This window comes from Penicillium diatomitis (assembly GCF_028827545.1).
Source record: "Penicillium diatomitis strain IBT 30728 chromosome Unknown utg000010l_segment0_segment0, whole genome shotgun sequence".
Taxonomy (NCBI): Eukaryota; Fungi; Ascomycota; class Eurotiomycetes; order Eurotiales; family Aspergillaceae; genus Penicillium; species Penicillium diatomitis.
Window position 1 is genome coordinate 1,226,617 of NW_026623182.1, and position 18,934 is coordinate 1,245,550.

General features: G+C 49.5%; 7 protein-coding genes across 7 annotated transcripts; 2 read left to right on the plus strand and 5 right to left on the minus strand.

Annotated features, from left to right (window-relative positions):
* Nucleotides 1–208: 208 nt before the first annotated feature.
* N7539_007444 (uncharacterized protein) lies at nt 209–2,461 on the plus strand (the record flags this gene model as incomplete). The annotated part of the gene is made up of 5 exons (XM_056937045.1): nt 209–276; nt 332–491; nt 559–614; nt 671–1,071; nt 1,125–2,461. 5 exons carry the CDS (start codon nt 209–211, stop codon nt 2,459–2,461), a joined length of 2,022 nt encoding a protein of 673 aa, XP_056787844.1.
* A 283-nt stretch (nt 2,462–2,744) lies between these two features.
* On the minus strand, nt 2,745–4,375 carry N7539_007445 (Kynureninase 2; the record flags this gene model as incomplete). The annotated part of the gene is made up of 4 exons (XM_056937046.1): nt 2,745–3,160; nt 3,229–3,706; nt 3,773–4,110; nt 4,198–4,375. 4 exons carry the CDS (start codon nt 4,373–4,375, stop codon nt 2,745–2,747), a joined length of 1,410 nt encoding a protein of 469 aa, XP_056787845.1.
* A 1,548-nt stretch (nt 4,376–5,923) lies between these two features.
* Nucleotides 5,924–7,564, plus strand: N7539_007446 (indoleamine 2,3-dioxygenase; the record flags this gene model as incomplete). Its single annotated transcript, XM_056937047.1, has 3 exons — nt 5,924–6,217; nt 6,508–7,110; nt 7,190–7,564. 3 exons carry the CDS (start codon nt 5,924–5,926, stop codon nt 7,562–7,564), a joined length of 1,272 nt encoding a protein of 423 aa, XP_056787846.1.
* A 502-nt stretch (nt 7,565–8,066) lies between these two features.
* On the minus strand, nt 8,067–8,792 carry N7539_007447 (uncharacterized protein; the record flags this gene model as incomplete). Its single annotated transcript, XM_056937048.1, has 1 exon — nt 8,067–8,792. The coding sequence occupies one exon, from the start codon at nt 8,790–8,792 to the stop codon at nt 8,067–8,069; it is 726 nt and encodes a 241-aa protein (XP_056787847.1).
* Nucleotides 8,793–11,248: 2,456 nt separating this feature from the next.
* N7539_007448 (uncharacterized protein) lies at nt 11,249–11,863 on the minus strand (the record flags this gene model as incomplete). Its single annotated transcript, XM_056937049.1, has 1 exon — nt 11,249–11,863. The coding sequence occupies one exon, from the start codon at nt 11,861–11,863 to the stop codon at nt 11,249–11,251; it is 615 nt and encodes a 204-aa protein (XP_056787848.1).
* Nucleotides 11,864–13,185: 1,322 nt separating this feature from the next.
* On the minus strand, nt 13,186–13,827 carry N7539_007449 (uncharacterized protein; the record flags this gene model as incomplete). The annotated part of the gene is made up of 1 exon (XM_056937050.1): nt 13,186–13,827. One exon carries the CDS (start codon nt 13,825–13,827, stop codon nt 13,186–13,188), a length of 642 nt encoding a protein of 213 aa, XP_056787849.1.
* Nucleotides 13,828–17,996: 4,169 nt separating this feature from the next.
* On the minus strand, nt 17,997–18,828 carry yaf9 (YEATS domain-containing protein YAF9; the record flags this gene model as incomplete). The annotated part of the gene is made up of 2 exons (XM_056937051.1): nt 17,997–18,728; nt 18,796–18,828. The coding sequence occupies 2 exons, from the start codon at nt 18,826–18,828 to the stop codon at nt 17,997–17,999; spliced, it is 765 nt and encodes a 254-aa protein (XP_056787850.1).
* Nucleotides 18,829–18,934: the final 106 nt, after the last annotated feature.

Consider the following 18,934-nt stretch of genomic DNA (forward strand, 5'->3'; position numbering starts at 1 on the left):
TGGTGTATACCATTCATTCGAGAATCCCGGCATACAGGATGATCCATGAGGAGCTGCATGCGGGGTCGATGAGAGTTGATAGTAACACACTGAACAGTACCACAAGTCCTAGATCTCATCCACTTTCACTGTGTTTCTGGCCTGACTCACTCGTACGAAGCCATGCTGTGTCAATAGATCTTCCGAGGCCAGCACAAGAGATATGACAATGGAGCATTCAGATTCATCAGTCGAACGGCCGACCAAGAGAGTACGACAGGCATGTGAACCTTGCAGGTGAGACCCTACAGCTTCATCGGGGAGATGACTAGTTTTGAATAACAGCATGCAGGCGCAAAAAGGCCAAGTGCCCTGGAGAACATCCAGTGTGCTCTTTATGTGCCAGGCTACGACAAATTTGTGTCTATGCGGAGGAAAGACGGCGACCTCAAACGCTCGAGGAGCCATCAAGAGCTAGTCCAGGCGTCTCAACATCAAACGCCCAGGCATTGGTATGATATTATATGTTCAAAGCTCTCAATATCGTACTTGAAATGCCACCACTAACCAATAACACAGGAAGACCGACTGAGGAGTCTTGAGGGGAAGCTTGGCGTGGTTATTGACCACCTTGGGTTTGTGTTCGCCTCTGTAGCCTACAGCGCATATGGCACTGACTTATTGAAATCAGCGTCGGCTCACGAGAGAAGAGTGCTACGTCCAACGCTGGTCAATTATTTGATCGTTCGAATGTGTCTGGCTCGAGTGTATCCACGACGTTACCCCCTTGGGAGGATGTCGTGGAAGTAGCAGAGCTGTATCTGCTTTACTGTGAATCGCAGCCTTTGCCCATATTTCACACGAGCAATTTCATCGGCAGCCTTCAGACCAGAGATATCGAGATTGTCTATGCCATTTTAGCCTTGTGTCTGAGGTTCTCCAGTACGCATCGCAATGCGCCGGATCTGCCCGAAAGGGTCAACGGCTACGCCGAAGTTGCACGCGCGCTGGTCATGAAGCGAGTCTCAGAAGGACCCGTTGAGATTTCTACCCTTCAATGCCTATGCCTTTTGAGCATGGTTGATTTTACCAGTATGTTCACCACTCGTGGCTATGGATATTCTAGGCGAGACTAACAGCTGCAGATGGTAATACGCACCGCTCAAGTATCCACAGCAGTTTAGCGATGAATCTTGCTCAGTGTGCGAATCTCGGCCAGGAACCTCGTACACCCATGAGCAACGTTAAGCGGGAGGAACGCCGGCGATGCTTTTGGAGCATATGTCTCTTGAAAAGGCTTCACGGAGGGGACTTCTCGATCGATATTCCCGAAGTGGGAGGTCCAGCATATCCGCAAAGTCCTTCTCGTCCTGCGCGGATCCTCTCCCCCGGCCCGGCGCATGCTGAATCCAGAAGGAGCGACATTCAAGATCAAGGGATTCTCGCCTATGTCATCATGCTGAGTGAAGCCTTTGCACGAACTGGACGATATGTTCGCCTTCACGGGCGACCCAGCAATGTGCCCCCTTGGTCCCCACACTCTGAATACTCAAAAATTATTGCTTTGCAAATGGATCTAGAGACTAAGATGCCCCTTACCCATCGATTCAAGCCAGCGAATCTTGGCGATCGATCCCATGAAGAGCTCCAAGCTCATCGTGATTATTGGGGCCCATGGTTCCTGAATCAATTCATGTACCATACCATGCTATGCCTACTCAACCATCCGCTTCTCCTATCACTCAGTCTACGAACCTTCCGAAGCACCATCCCCGAAATCTTTCTGCAGCATACATCCGATCTGATATCCTCCCACACTACCTGGATTATCCACTTCATCAACTACTTTGAAGAGAAAAACTTCTTCGTCTCAGACCCCCTGCTAGGATACAGTGCAGCAGTAGTTGCGACCATTGAGCTGCAGCTCAGCTTCACCGACAACCAAACCATCCGCGAACAAAAGCGCGAACGCTTCACCAAATGCGTCAAATTTGTCCAACAACTTGGCGAGCAATGGCCACACATGGCCCGCCTCGCGCAAAGACTCCAACATCTTGAAGACGCCGTCTCGTCAACTTATCAATCCGACCCCAACGCTCAGAATCAAAGCCTGTTGATCGACCTCTCAAAGTTCTGGGAAATCCTCGAATATTCGTCCAACAGCGATTCTGCATCTGCTCGCCGTCTATTCGGTGACTCGCTGTATGCTGGCCCATCCACAGCCAATCCAGAAGTCTCGCAGACGTCGCCGCTGCCTGCGCCCACCCGGATTGGTGAAGAGAGACCGGCGAGTTTACAATCGCCCGGGACGTTTGCGGGCAATGCGGCGGGGTTCGCAGACTACTCGGCGGCTTCAGTTGTGTCGCCGCAACAGTTGACCTTGACAAACGATGAGTTCTCGATTTTAGCAACCAATTTCTTCTCGCAGGGCCAAGAGTTTTTGCGAAGCGGAGATGCCTGGACGAATTTTGGCAATTTCTGAATGAAGGTGCACCCCGCTTTGCAGCCATTACTTTCTTCCGAGCTGTTCAAGTACTTAGTATGAGCGGCATATTTCTTGAGATGCGCTTGAGGAAAAAGAAAATCGGCAGGGCTAGAAAAAAAGCAACGCGCCTTCCAAGGTTACAATAAGCAATTTTGGGCCCAATTTGTGAGAAAGCAACTTTGTATTATGGTAACGCTGTCGAACTGAAATAAGCTAAAGATATATTCATCTGTATTCGTATCACATGACAACACCTTTGGACATAGACCCATCAAACTATTTACTCAGACAGGGCACTTTTAAAGATCTCAACAAATGTAAACACCTCCTCGAAAGTGTTGTACAGGGGGACGGGAGCTACTCGAACCACGTCAGGCTCCCGCTTATCACAGATGATACCCGCATCCTGCAGACGCTGCGCCACATTATGCAAGAGCCCCGGCTTGAGCAGCACACTCAGCTGAGCTCCACGAGCATGGGGGTCTGATGGGGTGATGATGGAGAACTGGCGGTCTGCATCCGTAGTATCCTTAAGAAGGAGGAACTCAAGGTACGCAGTCAACTTGAATGATTTTTGGCGCAGATCAGTGATTGTAGTCTTGTCAAAGACCGAGAGAGCGGCGCAGAGGGTGGTCAGGTCAATGATGGACGGGTTGGAGATCACATAGCCGTTGGCGCCAGGAATGGGTTTAAACTCTGCGAAATGAATAAGTCATGTGAGTGGAAAACGAGCAACGGCGAAGAGAGAGAAAGAATAAACTTACTGTTGTCCATCTTGAATCGAACCGAGCGATCGCCGCCATACCAGCCAGTCAGACGATGACGGAACTGAGGGGAGTCCTCGCCTTGGCTGTAGTCCACCTTGCCATGGCGCTCATGCACGAAGAGACCGGCCATCGCGCCAGGTCCTGCATTCCCGTACTTGTACGTGCACCAGGCGGCAAAGTCCACGTTCCACTCATGGAGCTTAACCTCGACGTTACCGTACGCGTGGGCCAAATCCCAGCCCACAATGAGGCCACGGTCCTGGGCATATTTGGTGATGGTAGGGATGTCGAAGAATTGGCCAGTATAGTACTGGATGCCGGGAAGAAGAAGAACAGCGGCATCGCTAGCATGCTTGTCAATGTACGAAAGAATCTTATCTGTGGAGATTTCATATGTGCCTTCATCGGGTCCAATGAGGACCATGTTCTCTTTTGAGTCGAGGCCATGCCATTCAATGTGCGACTCAATAGCGTACTATTTTCCAATCTTCATTAGTTGGCCATTCGTCAATATGCTAGCGCTCGGGTAGTCATTACTCACATGATCACTAGGGAATGCCTTCCAGTCCATCAAGATCTTCTTGCGCGACTCAGTAGGCTTGTAGAAACTGGCAAGGAGAAGATGCAGGTTCGTCGTCAAGGTACCCATGGCAGCGACTTCTTCCTGTGCAGCGCCCACAATTTTACACATGGATGCTGAGGCCTGCTCTGAGAGCAACTGCCACTCTGAAAGTGGAGAGTCTTCGAGCTTGGTGAAGTGGCCACAGACGCCGATCGAGGCCCAAGTGTCCAGTTGAGCCTCCATGTACTTGGCTATCGCCTTTGGCTGGATACCAAGCGAGTTGCCGCAAAAGTAAATGCTTGGATCAGACGAAAGCCCTTTCATCTCAAGTCAGCATGAGGTCTATTTCATTTGGTTTTTTACTTCGTTCTACATGCATCTCGCAAATCCATTGGAGTACGTACCAGGCTTCGCTAGTTTCTTGGTCGCAAGGTTAGCTTTAGAAGGAATGATAAATTCATCGCGGAGAGCGCGCAAAGGATCTGCCTTGTCGAGCGATGCCGCATATTCCCTTGTTGCGGCCTCGGCAGGGAATGTAGGCTTTGGCGCCTTGGTTCCGTTCACACCGTTAGTGGCTGTCATGATGATGGACGGAGAGGTGGGCGGATTTGAGTTCGGACGGGGGACGTCTCTGGGGCAAATATAAATGCAAGCAGGGGCAGAAAGCGGAGAGTTGGTGGAGTTGGAGTCCAAAACAACTGTAGAGGCCGGGCACTGTATTTAAATAGGCCAAGGAGAGGGGTATTTGAGACTAGGAGTAATTCTGGAATGAACACGCACGCTATAAGTCTATTTTATAATCTACGGCTCTAGCGGTAATCAAATCGGAGGCAGAGCAGTCGACGGCGGGTCGGACGGATATCAACCTTCCGTATCCGCCTTCTACTTCCGTCCCCACATGGTTGCGGTGCTAGGCGATGATCTCCGATCGGAGTAGTATTACTATTCAACCTTGTCAACAGACAACCATGACTGCTCTGGGTACGATCTGCACTTCTATGTCCTTTCCATACCAGCAATAATAGCACCTGCAAAACTTAGACTACTCTCATTCGGAACATAACAGGTAGTCTGTCAGGACTTTATACGGCGAAGTATGCACTGTGTGTGCAATGGTGCATAGTGCACAGGTACTAGACACAAACGCGATGAGGGCTACGTTGATAGGATCATAGGACGTGCTGAATTGATAGGCTCGTACTTGCCCACGCATCGGCCTAACGAGTAACGAGTGTTTGCTTATATTGTATATGTCTAGATGAGCATCACACTTGGTCGGTCCATTGTCAATATGGTTTCATAATGCTATTAACTCGTCGAAGACACCTGTTTCCGAGTACTTTGACAGGTGCAATGACGGGGCCTCTTTGGCATATCCGGATCACGGAAGTAGATCCACCTAGAAGATCCGGCCCCAACCCAGTATACAGATATATCCCGAAATTACTGGAGCCAGACTCACGCTACCAAAAGAGATACCGGCGGGAATTTATCTAAGCGGTAAATGTACCTGGAAACCCTCCCTGCGCTGGGAAAGTCGACCGAAGCTCTTGTTGATAGTGATTTAGGAAGGTCTTCTTGCGGTCATATCGTGCCCTTAAGTGTGGCCTTCCTCTCCCAGCCTTTGGCCTTTTCGCATGAACTTCAACGCCCTCTCCTCACGAGGGTCATGATATATAGAACAGATATCTAATCAATGAATTACAGAAAATCTTTTGAGATTTCTTCATATCCAGTCACCAAAGTCTTTTATCTCCGAGTGATTTGGCTAATGCCATGACGGAATTACCCACCATTGCAAACCCGGAACACGGAAGTTTATCCGTCCATGATCCGGCTCAGTATAGAAGACCCCGAAGCCAGCCGGGCGATTACCGCATTAAAGGAGAGAGGGCAAACATTTCTTAGCGCGGCGCATCAACATAAGTATCTTCTATATATTTGAGACTATATCATCTTGTTTTTTATACCTCGTCTTGACCATCACGTTACCGCCTCGCAGTATTCTCTAGCTTGATTGTGCCGGTCTGCCCCAGACCCTTCCGAGCAGGAAAGCGTTTATTATATTTGTCAAATCTTCAACATTTCAACACCAATATCCCCTATTCACTCACAATCTCAACGGGCACAATGATTTCATCTCCAACCATCAATCTGGATGACTATGCTGTCTCACCAGTGCATGGCTTCCTGCCTACGGGTCTCCCTCTACAGGCGCTGCCCCATGGCTACTATGCGCCTTGGGAGAGGCTTGTCACTCAGTTGCCGGATTTAATTAGAGCTGGTCAGATCAGAAAGCTCATTGATGATCTGCCAGTCTTGGAAACTACATGGCTGCAGTCAGAGGCAGAGTTTCGTCGTGCATACTCGATCTTGAGCTTCTTCACACATGCGTATGTGTGGGGAGGTGAAAGACCTCAAGAGGTTAGTGATTGATGAGCTTTCATGGCGGTTTTGTCTATTTGCCACATTCGGCTCAGATTGTCTTGTTCCAACCCATCTTGTTTGTATTCGTCTCAACTCAACCCGCTTTGTTTCACTTCCGCCTGTCGTTTGTATTGTTTTGATCTTTCTTTTGCTCGTCTTCTCCTGCCCGCTCTTGTCCATGACTTTCTGAGACCTGCATATCGGGACCTGCGCCTTTTCCGCGGTGTTCGTGTTCAAGACACTAGGTTTCGCCCACGACGTATTACTAATGCGCATGTCTCTCCCAGACTCTTCCTGCTTGTATCTCGAAGCCTTTTCTTGAGATCTCACGCCACCTTGAACTACCTCCTTGCGCGACATACGCAGCACTGACGCTCTGGAATTACACCAGTACAACCGAGACCGATCTGACTGAGCCAGATCATCTATCTGTCTTGTCGTCTTTCACCGGTACAAAAGATGAGGAATGGTTCATGGTGATCTCAGTGGCTATTGAGGCCAAGGGCGCACGACTGGTCCCGTTGATGCTCGATGCAATTGCCGCTGCCACTGTTCAAGATGTACCCCGATTGACAGCCTTGCTCTGCCGGTTTACCGACGGACTGGGTGATTTGACACGAACCCTCAACCGGATGTACGAACACAACCAGCCCCATGTGTTCTTCCATCAGCTTCGGCCCTTTTTAGCTGGTAGCAAGAACATGGCCGCTGCTGGCTTGCCCAATGGTGTTTTCTACGACGTTGGCCAGGGTGAGGGTGAGTGGTATCAGTACAGCGGTGGTAGTAACGCACAAAGCTCCCTGATCCAGACATTCGACATTTTCCTGGGAGTGAGTCACTCGGCCACCGGAGGCACCAGCATGAAATCCTCGGGCACGAGCTACATCCAGGTAAGACTTAAGCATGGCATTAATGTTGCTCGCTCCTTATCAAGCTTTCTCCTGTTCGCTAACATCCTGACTTTCAAAGGATATGAGAAACTACATGCCAGCCCCACACAAACGCTTTTTGGAAGCTCTTTCAGCTCTTTCCAACGTTCGGTCGTTTGTGATGACCACAGCGGCAGGCTCCTCGCTAAGGGAAGCGTACAATGCCGCTGTCATGGCCTTGACATCGTTCCGTGATGCTCATATCCAAATGGTGTCGCGATACATCATTATCCCAGCTCGCAATTGTACCCCTCGAGAAATTAAAGCGACTGACACGGTCAACTTGGCCACGGCGAGTGCTCAGGTAGACGGGTTGAATGAGAGCAATGCTACCGGGCTTTACGGGACGGGTGGCACAAGCTTGATTCCATTCTTGAAAAACACACGAGACACGACAAAATCGGCGACGTGTTGAAGCTTAACAAGGGTTTTATTGGGAATGTCGCCGTTCTCGAGATATTCTTTCCCTTTTTCCTTCTTTTATCATATCATGGCAGGCAAGCGTTTTGGCGTCTTTATTCCTAGATTCTAGATTTACCATCGATCTTTGTGTTACTTTTAGGGGGTTTCTCCAACCCCGTGCATTATAACTCCATTCATATTTTCGCGAGAATGGCAGTCTTTTACTTAGGTGGAACATCTTATTATGGAGAAAGCGGACGTTTCCCTAGGTCGCCTCAAGCTTTGGCACATAATTTTGCAGAGTACATATTTACTTATCATGAAAACTTGATCACAACGGAAGTCGCGCCTGAAACATGAATCGTACTTCGTTCGTTCACTAACATTAGAGGTATTCTCCCATAACAGACCGTCTCAGCCCCTCCAGACTCATCGCCACATCAGGCCGACGCCATTTTGCTTGGATACAGAGAAACAGAAGCACCAGGTAGACCGTAGAAGAGAGCTATCGGTCTCTAAATCAACGCCGCAGCCGCAGCCACAACCAGCGCCGCCCCCATCGGCATCTCTGTCGCTACGACCCTCTCCGCTGGATTCGAATGACTCGTGCTTGTCGCAGATCCTGCGTCATCTCCACCCGACGCATTGAGTTTCTCCAGTGCCCCGGTCACTGTCAAAGCCTGATATGCGACCTTATCGCTAGCAACCGGCCCGCTCAAGACAGTCGTTGTCGGCACACTCTTATTACTCGCAACAGCGGTCAATACCAGCGTATTGGTGCACATAGCCGACTCAGAATAGTGCGTGAAGCTACATTTTATATCTTGGAATCCGTGTTCCGTGATGCGAATATCCCCGTATGTCCCGGTGACTTGGAGGGGTTGCTTGAAACGGACGGTTGTCGGGCCTGCGACCAGGGTGACGGGGCTGGCGATGCTGCATTCACTGATCGGAGCGTTGGAAAGACATTTGACTTCGTAGGTGGTTGCATCGGAGCTGGTGCCGATGATGCTGGCGGCGATGCTCGTCGGAGTGGCCCAGATGAAACCTTGTCTGCTTGTTTCTTGACTGGCGGCAAAGTAGCTGATGACGGTGGTGGTGGAGGAGGAGGAGGAGGAGGAGGAGGAGGAGGAGGAGGAGGAGGAGGAGGAGGAGGAGGAGGAGGAGGAGGAGGAAAAGTGATCTGCGGCGAGGACCAGGTTTAATAGGATGGGAAAGAACAAGAGAGCGGTGCCGGTCATGTTTGTGGATGTGAGTCTTGTATGAATGATGTAGGTGAGGATGGGATGAGTTGATTACTCGACAACGAGGGTGAAGTGGAGTGTGTGAAAAGCAGATGTGAGAATTGACCATCCAGTATAGAACGTGTGTATTGTTTTTTGGGGGGGTGCTCGATCTTGCATCGAGTTGTCTTTGTTCAGTGCGTTGTATCCTTGTCGGAAGAATTGAGGTACACCTCTACGAGTATGAATGATGACATACCTGACGAGTCCGATGAGACCAGACAACAATTACTTGCAAGAAGATTTTCGCTTGCCTCTCTGAGCCGCAGTCTTTGCAAGAAGAAATAACCATTTATTTAAAAGCCGAGGCCATCAAAGCAAGCCTCTCTGATCCGAGCTGTGTCCTAAGTTAACGCAAGTCTGTCAGAGCCAGATGAGGTCAACAGAAGGCTGCTGCATAGCGTCTAGATTAGGGCCTCGTACCATCATCGAGGCCACGAGCTTATCGCAATCGGCAAATGGACTTCTTCTGAGCCGCAGAATGACGATCCGAACGTCCCGTTTAACATATCAGATCGACCATCACGTCAGACTCGGAGAAAAGACGAAGTGTCTCGATGTCCCAGTGCCTTGTTCAGGAACCCTTTCGCACTGATCGTCGGGAGTCCACAATTGTGGAAATTGGTAATCGTATGGGGCGGACCCTACACAGGCCATACCACTACAACTATCGATATGCGATATCTTCATCTGTCGACGATGGCGCAGAAATATCACAATTGTGAATGTATAGAGCGTCATAGGAGATCTGAGATCCTGGGTAGACGGGGGAGGTGCTGCCGTCAACAGTCGCGGTTTCAACACACTTTGATCATGGCGATCGCGGATTTCCGAAGTTCAGTTCTATACGCCGCCATCTATCCTGCAGGGTTGCCCATGAACGCGCAATGAAAGCTTCGGACCCGAGATTGGCAAACCTTGTTCAGTTGTTGCTTGCGCTGACCTAAAATATGTGAGCCTGATCTGGAGAAGAACCTGAGTCGTCTCAGAATTGACTCTGGAGACACCCGACGGAGATGCACGCAGAAGATCCTGGACGCATCGGTAAATGTAGGATATTCGAGAAAGACAGGTTTCTTCCCAAAACTGAAAGGCTTGAATACAATCTTGCGCCAATGTTGATTCTATGATTAGTCACGATGAGGCTAGAAAATTAAGGTCAAATGGAGGTGAGTGCAGCTTCGGTAGCATGGAAACGCCTGCCCCTGCACAGTGACAATTGACAACACCTTCAGGGTTGGTTTTAGGGCGGATTTCGAAGTCCTTACCATCCCATTTTGTTCGAGCACAGTGCTAGGAGCAGTCGGCCTGAATATTCAATGCGCTTGTGGCTCTCTCATGGGGCTCAAGTGACGTAGGAGTCTCTCTGTTGTTGCCGCTACACCACTGCTATGGAGTTTCATTTCTATGGACACTACCGTATATGCTAAGAATTGAGTTTTAACTGAAGAGGGCCAAGCTTCTCGACCCATCAGGCGAATAGCTTAAACTAAATGCCAAGCAACCTGAACTCAAGACTAATATACATTGAAGTACTAACCGCGTCAGACTCCACCGCTAAGATAGCATCGCATGATTATCCAAATAACATCGCCCTTTACCAGTCGCATAAGAGTATGTCCGCTCAATCGCCCGTCTGGATGGGCCCGTGCCCTTCAAAAATCAGGGGGCATTCGTCTTATTGATTTTGCGAGTGGTCCAATCACCCTGCGCGGGTATAAACTCAACTCGTACATCCATGATGACACCCAACGGTCACGCGCCCTCAGACTTTACTGGCCAAAAACGCACCTTCCCTCCTGTTTCCTTGAAAATTTGGACTCATTCAGTAAGGCTTGAGACAAGGAAAAAATAACCTGACGTTTCGAAGGCGGTATGAGAACTCGTTCTGAGATCGCAAAGTCCAGGCAGATTATATGACTTTGTGATCAGCGACTCTGCGCACAGTTGTCATCTTCGCGGTTGATACGCTTGGCATCTTACCCGGTAGGGGGTGAGAAACCCCCTTCAGACTCGTCAATACACCTTGGAGATTTCTAGAAGTGGGCTATATAGGATGGATTAACAACAATGGGTGGCGGCATACAATAATCCATTGAATTCGCTTCCATCTATGCCAGGGACAGGATTAATACTGCGATCAATATGATGGTAAACTGTGGCTTCTCCACGAAACGGGTGACAACTCTTAGGGTAAGACTTGTACAAAGTAATGAGTTACTGATCAAAATAAACACAAAGTAGTCCTTCGTTCCATCGTCGGCATCAGGTGGGATAAAGACATCATTTGATAGATATTATCAAGGTATGCAATAGACCATCTTGGGCTCACCGCTACATCGAACCAAATCCACCTTGATTCACTCGCTGAACCTCAACAAGTACCTGGTCACAAATTCCATGGGATCCAATCACTAGATCCACGCCGCGGCCGCGGCCACAGCCACTGCTGCCCCGAAGGGCATCCCCGTCACCATAACCCTGTCTGCCGGGTTTGAAGTAGTCGCGGATGTCGGGGCGGATGTAGCAGAAGCCTGAAACTTCTCCAATCCCCCCGTGACTGTCAAAGCCTTATACGAGGCATCCGTCGGGAGAATAGATCCAGACTGTGACCCGGTAGAGGTTTTGGTGACACCTCTTGCAATAGCCGTCATAGCCTCCGTAGCCGTACAGGTGATCGATTCGATAGAATGGGTGAAACTGCACGCCATAGTCATGAGTCCTCGCCTCTCGAGGTCAATACCCCCGACTCTGGTACTCTCAGAAAGGGGAATCTGAATGTTGACGGTTGTGGGGCCCGCAATCAAGGTGATTGGAGGGTCGAGGCTGCAGTCACTGGCCGACGCGCTGGGGACACATTTGACCTCGTAGGTAGTTGCTTTGGGATTGACGGCAATTACGCTGGCCGCCACCCAAGTGTCGAGGATATCATCTGCGACAAGGTAGCTGACTACCGTGGACGAGGGGGCTGCGGCGGCGACAGCCAGGCTTCCAAGTATAGAGAGGAGGAAGAGGCTGATGCCGGACATGGTTGCGGATGTGAATGTCATAATGATTCAGGCACGAGGTGAGGTGGGCGGGTCGGGAGTTTGAAGCCTACTGTAGACAGCTCAGGAATCCTGGTATTAATGTTGGGAAAAAAGTGAAACGAGCCAGAAGAGAATAGTATTGGTATGCGCGTTCCCTGTGCGTGTGAGAAACTTGTCTCTGATGTGTTGTTTCATCACAACCGATTCACCAGGGCAAGCAACTTAGAAATGATAACGTACCTGGGCATCAGATATTTGGCAAGATCAAAATTGACCTCTCAAAGTGACTGCGGTCTCTGTCGGGCTTTCTTCATGCGATACTGCGCTCGTAAGCTCGTCAGGGGGAATCAGCCATTTTATATCATGTCTCAAGTGGTTGAGATTCGGGGATCGAGCACAAAAGCCGAGGCCTCGAAGAAATCATTTGAGCCGCAGGGTAATAAGGCGAATAGAACAAATTGGGATGCAGTACAGACTACAGACCGACCACCGTGTCTGTGCGTCAAGGGTCAATGTGTTCTTGGGGGCTGACTGAAGGATCATGTTAGTTGGTAAGGAAATTAATTCTAGGTTCACACATCCTAGTCCTACTAGTGGGAAGCAGGATAAGTTTGATAAGATAGGCAGGTAGATCAATACTGACCAGTTCCATAATTGCATCCCAGCGCAATGTAATCAGACTGGTGACAGGTGAAAGGTATTGAGAACGAGTACGAGCTCATTACCAAAGCAGTGCTGGGCGGAAGTTTCTGGGCACGGGGCGAAGGCGCGGGCTTAGACTCTTAGCCTCGGTGCCCGTGCCCCGAGGAGAGGACGCCCGGTCTTGGCGGCGGTAAGCAAGCTCGACCTCACCTCATCGACGTGTTGGCTGTGGACCTTCGTTGGCAGGAGCCGTACTTCTCTTGGCGACGCAGAAGCGGGACGGATTGGAGCACTCGAGGCCAGTGCACATGGATCAAAGTCCGAGACAACACCCCGGATTGAAAGCATGAATCCGCAGAGGAGATCTGGCACCATACGATGAATAGACCAGATCCCGTGATGCTACGCTATGCTAGGATTTGCTTCTACCGTGGGGCGGTAGTTAGGTAGTCACTTACTAGGTTGAGACTTCCCAACGAGACCGATATGCGTACCTTTACCGAGGAGGGCTTCTTAAAGCAGTCCGAGATTTACCTTACTCTTCGTGTATTACACACTAGTCCTTCGTCAAGGCATGAGATTTAGAGAGACAGGGATACTACCAGGTCACATAGCGCAGACTATTTCGGGCGCAACACTAGGTAACCCTAATACAGTAGAGGAGCTTCCTGATCACCATGTCAAAGGGGATCCTGTCTCGCCGCAGCCACGACCGCCCCAACCGGCATCCTCGTCGCCATGACCTGCTCCACCAGATTCGAAGCAGCCGCGGTCATCGTCGCCGGAGTGGCAGAAGTCTGAAATTTCTCCAGTCCCCCAGTGACCGTTAGAGGCTCATATGAAACCCTATCGGAGGCAATGGTTCCGACGAGGGATCTGCTGCTAAATGAAGAGGTCACCCCACGGGGGGAAGCTGTCAATTCCGCCGTCATCGTGCATGTAATCGTCTTGGGTTGCGGGAAATCGCACGCCATAGTCATCAGCCCTCGGGCCATAACGCTGACGTCCTGGACCAAGGTACTGGTAGAGACGGGCACTTTGAAGTGAACGGTTGTTGGGCCGGCAATCAAGGTGATTGGGAGGGTGGTCCAGCGACAGTCAGTGGTTGGGGCGCCAGAAAGACATAAGACTTCATAGGTGGTCGCCTCTGGATTGACGGCAACCGCACTGGCAGCCATGCTAGCGAAAGGGATGTCCCAGATCGCGGAAAGGTAGCTGACCACTGTGGACGAGGGTGCTGCGGTGGCGAGGGCTAGGCTTCCTAGCTGGATGGAAAGGAGGAAGAAGCTAGGACCGGTCATGGTCCAGGATACAAGTTTCATACTGAGAGATAGAGAGATCCGGCTCGTGGGCACAAGGTGCATTCAGTGAGTCGAGAGTCCTGACACCCGGGTCGTGGAAGGTATTGAAGTATTAAAGGTTCATGTTGAAACAACGGGAACGAGGTAATAGAAGCAATTCATTATCTGCGTTCAACCACTGAACCCCATAGGTTGTTACGAACATAGTTACCGATGATAGGTAAGATGTTAGTGTCACTCGGTATTCAAAATGGACGGGAACCAGCCTCTACCTACGTCCATGCGGTGCCCATAAATCTTCATGATGACATACCTAAGAGTCTAATAACATGAACGAGTAAGATCAGACTTGATCTCCCACGGTGACTGTGATTTCTCTTTCCTCCCGTAAGACATTGTACACAAGAACAGCCGTTCAATATGCTTGTCTGAGCAGGCATCCTCTTCAATGAACCTGCGGCTTCAATCTGATAATTTGCCTGCAGTCTTGAAATTCGGATAGTAAGTACTGAGTACTGAGTACTGGGTTAGGTAGTGAGCACTAGAGTAGGATGTACAGTACAGGAATCAAGGAGTCGCGCCCATGGAGACCAGCGTCCAGACATCATTTGAGCCGGAGCGTGAAGGGGCCGACTATTCAGATTGGTCATTCTAGCTTGACAGTAATCTCCGAGCAGGGACTGGGAAATTGGAACAGACTATTGTGGCTGTGTTTCAGGGTCCAAGGGTTCTGTTGGGCTTACTGAAAGGTCGTGTTAGCGACTATTCCAATAACAGTCTTGTCACATCCTAGTAGGAAGCGGAGACTCCGATAGGTAGGCCATGTTGCGACATACCCGCCATGTTTGAGATGGTTAGACTGTCGGTGACTTGGTGTGGTGTCCGGACTTCACACGGATTTACAGTGAGGACTTACCGACTTGTCATCCGTTCTCTCAAAATTGTCAGTCAATTCAATTCATCTTTGTTAGGCTCCATGAATGATTTAGTTGTACTCATCCTTGTACGGATGATGAGTCTCTCTCTTTCCCACTTGCAGAGTCTTGTAGCAAAAGCACGTACGGGGTCACTCAAGCAGTGAGTAGTCTGAGGACTACAGAGTGCAGATTTGAGGCTTAAGGGCGGAAGCCTCGGGCAAGGGGGGCGGGGGCGGGGCCCGCGCAGGCTTAGTACTAGTTCCAGGACGCCTAATCTTGGCGGCGACAGGGTTTCCCCAGTCACATCGTCATCTACGGAGTAGTCCTTCAAGTATATCCTTCAAGTATATCCTTCAAGTCTAAAGTAGCATTCATCAGTTTGCTATTTTTTAAGCTCTGTCCGCGTTTCTCATTCGTCTGTGTTGCTTCACCGCTACAAATATGTTCTGCCGTCTTATCCCATCAAAATACGCTTCTCTTCTATTACTTCTACTTAGTGAGTGAAAATGTCCCGGGGCAATGTCCTATGATGTCCAAGAATATTCGTCGGGAAGACTATTTTTGAGGCCGGACTTTGTATTAAAAGAGCTAGCATCATAATAGGCATATAGACACGTTTCAGTTGCTATCCGACTTACGTTTAAGACGAGACAGCAGCATAAAGCGGTGGGGCTTTGTAAATTATCGTCATCGATGTTGAGAATGGCGGGGATGTTATTGCCTTATTGTTGCTAGGACAGATATAGGCCGTAGGGACCATCACTAGTTTTCATCCACTCGCCATATCACAGAACATTGTTTAGCAGTTTAGCCATGGTTCAAGTAGGGGGTTGAGAATAGTGAATAGTAAATTTAGAGGATTTTGGCACTTGGAAATGCAGAGAAATAGAGACTGGTGATTGAAGAGACATCGTCACGCCCTTTTTATAGAGCCATTTTCCGGGATATTTTCCAACGTAAGAGAGCGCACGTATGCGCCATGAAATTAACATGAAGAGGCCTGATTAGTTGGACAAAGCGTCGTTTTGCCTCGTGCTGTTTCCCAAGATACCTGGGTGGCAAAGAAAGGTAACATCCTGGAACTTGTGCCAAGGCTGCTTCCAGTCAAGCGCCCCAGCTTCGTTTCAGTTTAACCTGAGTCAATCGATGGCTTCGTAGCTAATCACAAAGGAGTTTCTGTGCGGGAGGGTCGTGGGACTTTTCTGTCACATCCATCACTCTGCCTGGTCATTGATGACTACTGCTGAATTCCAAGTCGATCCCACAGACCAGCAACCCATTTGCAGTAAGGCTGCTGGTGAGAGTTACTTCTCATTCAAGTGTCAGCTTGAACCTTTAGACACAAGAAGAACTGCATTTGCACCCTTCCTGCTCCAAATTCACATCTACGCATTACTCACTCTCTTCTTCAACCATGAAAATCGAACTGTAAAGTCGATAATGACAAGACAGTGGGACTGATTGATTGGGAAATGGCTGGAAGTCGGCCGGGGAAGTTCATCGCAGCCTTCGCAGGATCAGAAACTCTCAAAGGGAGAGTTTTGCAAAATTCAGTGAAGAGAGACTCCAGTAAATTGGCTTTTGGAATGATCTTTATGACGACAATATGCCTTGAGGGACAGTTCTGTGGAAGCTCCCGACAGAGGTTCTACTTCTAGAGAAAGATTCGTCCAGTTCTTAGCCTCCTGTCTGTGGAATAGCTTAACCAAAGCGAAACTTGGCGAGAACTAGCTGGTGCGAGCGTTTGCTTTCACGTTGCTTCCGTAATTGCAATCATGATACGCACATGAGCCTTATCAAAATAGAAGCATCCAAAATCTACTTTCAATTCAATGGAAATACCTCTCAAGCACCATTATAAGCATCGACTGTTGACGAATTCGTATTCCTCTTTATCTCAGAATCTAGTAAACACCACTTCTTCCACACCCATAGTGGCCAGCAGCGTGATCTAGGTCCATCTCGAGAGATGCCCTTTCAGGCGTATTGCAGTCAGATATGGTGTGCAGTTACTCTGGTAATTGGAGGCAGGAAACTGTGGGTGTCCCTGGGCCGATGAACGGTGGACAAGAGAGTCGCATGCTGACACCACAAGTTTGTTTCGGAGACTCTTGGGGCCAGATTGTTTTTCTGCAAGTTTCTAGATAGACATGTCTCGTCTGACATTAATATATGCCATCCGAGTTTCGTCCTTCTAAATCAGACAATACTGTTAGCTTATGGTGCTATAAAAGTTGACAATAGGAGACAGACGTAGTAGTGATTTGTCAAGTCATCGTCGGCGACAGACGTGCTTACACCAAAGTTAATAACTTACCTCTGCTTTTAAGTCCCCCCTCTACCGCCACAATCCGGACATACAATCCCTTTAACGATGCCACAGCCCGCGTATATTAAATATTACGAAATTGCTCCTAATCCTCCCGTTCACCCACCTTTACACAGCGACCCCGCGACCTAGGCCCCTAGACGACAGGCCTAGTAGACTATGAGGAAAACCGATTATATACTGTAGAGCCTTGGCTTCCGTTGAGCAGACTCTACTACTGGTGCCGGCTTCGACATCTACGCGAGTCATAAAACCTTGACCAGTCGATACCATGTAGGTACTAGGTAGTTCAAGACAATATACATCTAGCAGCCCGGGTAAGGCTGAACGGCTTTCATTCCATTTCAACGAATTCCCTTAGAATCCATTTGATGCATGCCTGTAAGAATTCTCCACTCATAAAGACGGGATGGACGCCCGAAAGAGAGTCCTGCCCCAAACCGAAGGGGCCAAGAATGCTCCATTCGATCTCGTCCGTTTGAGGCTTCGCGATATGCCTCACTCAGGAACGCTTGAAGGCGAGCATTGTTTGGTAGAATTGTCGCCGACGTTTAATTTGTGATCTTCGAGATCACACAGATTGTTCGACTCGATGTTTGGCGGCTTTGTGTACAGCTCTGTCTTTTGCCTGGAGGGACCCGGAAAAGGCAACGCCAAAGTCTCCGAGACACTTGCGTAAACGATGATGATGGTGGCTGCGGTGTTGTTGTTGTTGTTGTTGTTGTTGTTGTTGTTGTTGTTGTTGTTGTTGCTGTTACGGCCGAATTTGAAATTCGAGGGACGAAATTCCAGATTGCATCCAGGACTTCAAGCTTATGATGACGTGGCCAGGAAAGCGATGCGAATTCGATGAAGTCTGTGGAAATGACCACAAAGAACCAAATGGTCGAAAAAAGAATACCGGCTCCCGCTAGGTGGCGACCGGAGGGCGGAGAAGCAAGCGATCATCGCTTCTTTGTCACTGCAGGAACGCCTTCGCTTTCTCTAAGCTCGGCCAGATACTTCTCTCTCTCAAAAAGCCTTTCCTTCTCTTCCTTAATCAACTGATCAACCGTCTTAATTGCCTCTGTCATACGATCCAGCTCCTTCGCCTCGGTTGCCCGACTGTAGGGATTCTTAGGAGAATCGCTCAATGGAATCTCTGCCGTCCGCCCCGGCTGCTGTTGTTGCTGCTGCTGTTTATTGTTTTTGCCCTTCCCCCGCGAAGGTGCAGGTGTTCCAGTTGAAGTGCCCCCAGTCAGAATCTCGTAGAAAGGCTCAACGGGCTCATTGAAAATAACCTCCTCGTAGTTTTGACTGACGACGACATCACGTCGCTCCTTCATACCCTCTGCGTCAGGGCCGTACGGGTGTAGCTTGAGACTGTGCCATAGTGTTTGAGGCTTTTCGCCGGACTCGGGCGCAAAGTAGAGCTTGATCTGGATCTCGAACTCGCCCCAGCCTGTTTCGACAACTTCGAAGGGGGGTGCTTCGACGGTTCGGACAGCTTGCGCGTAGGTCTCATGTAGCTTGAACTGGACCTTTTTCAGCCAGTATGAGATATCTTCATCGTTGATACCTTTGACAAAGACACGCCATTGATGAGTGTGGTCTGCGGGGATATTGGCAGGTCGTTTCTCAGGATCGAAGGGTTGCGCTTCGCTGCCAAATATAAACGGGCGGAAGATGGAAATGCCCTACGGATGCCGGCGTGAGCCATGTTCGACACGACAAAATGAAACATGGAGGGAATCAGCGACTCACCTTGACGCGCTTGTTGCCTGTTCCAGAAGGCATGATTGTAGTTCGGGAGTGATCAACAAGGCAGTCGTTGATTTGCAACGGCTTCGATGCGACCGCCTAATGCAGGACGGAGGCGCGGCACGGAGATCGGAAATCGGAC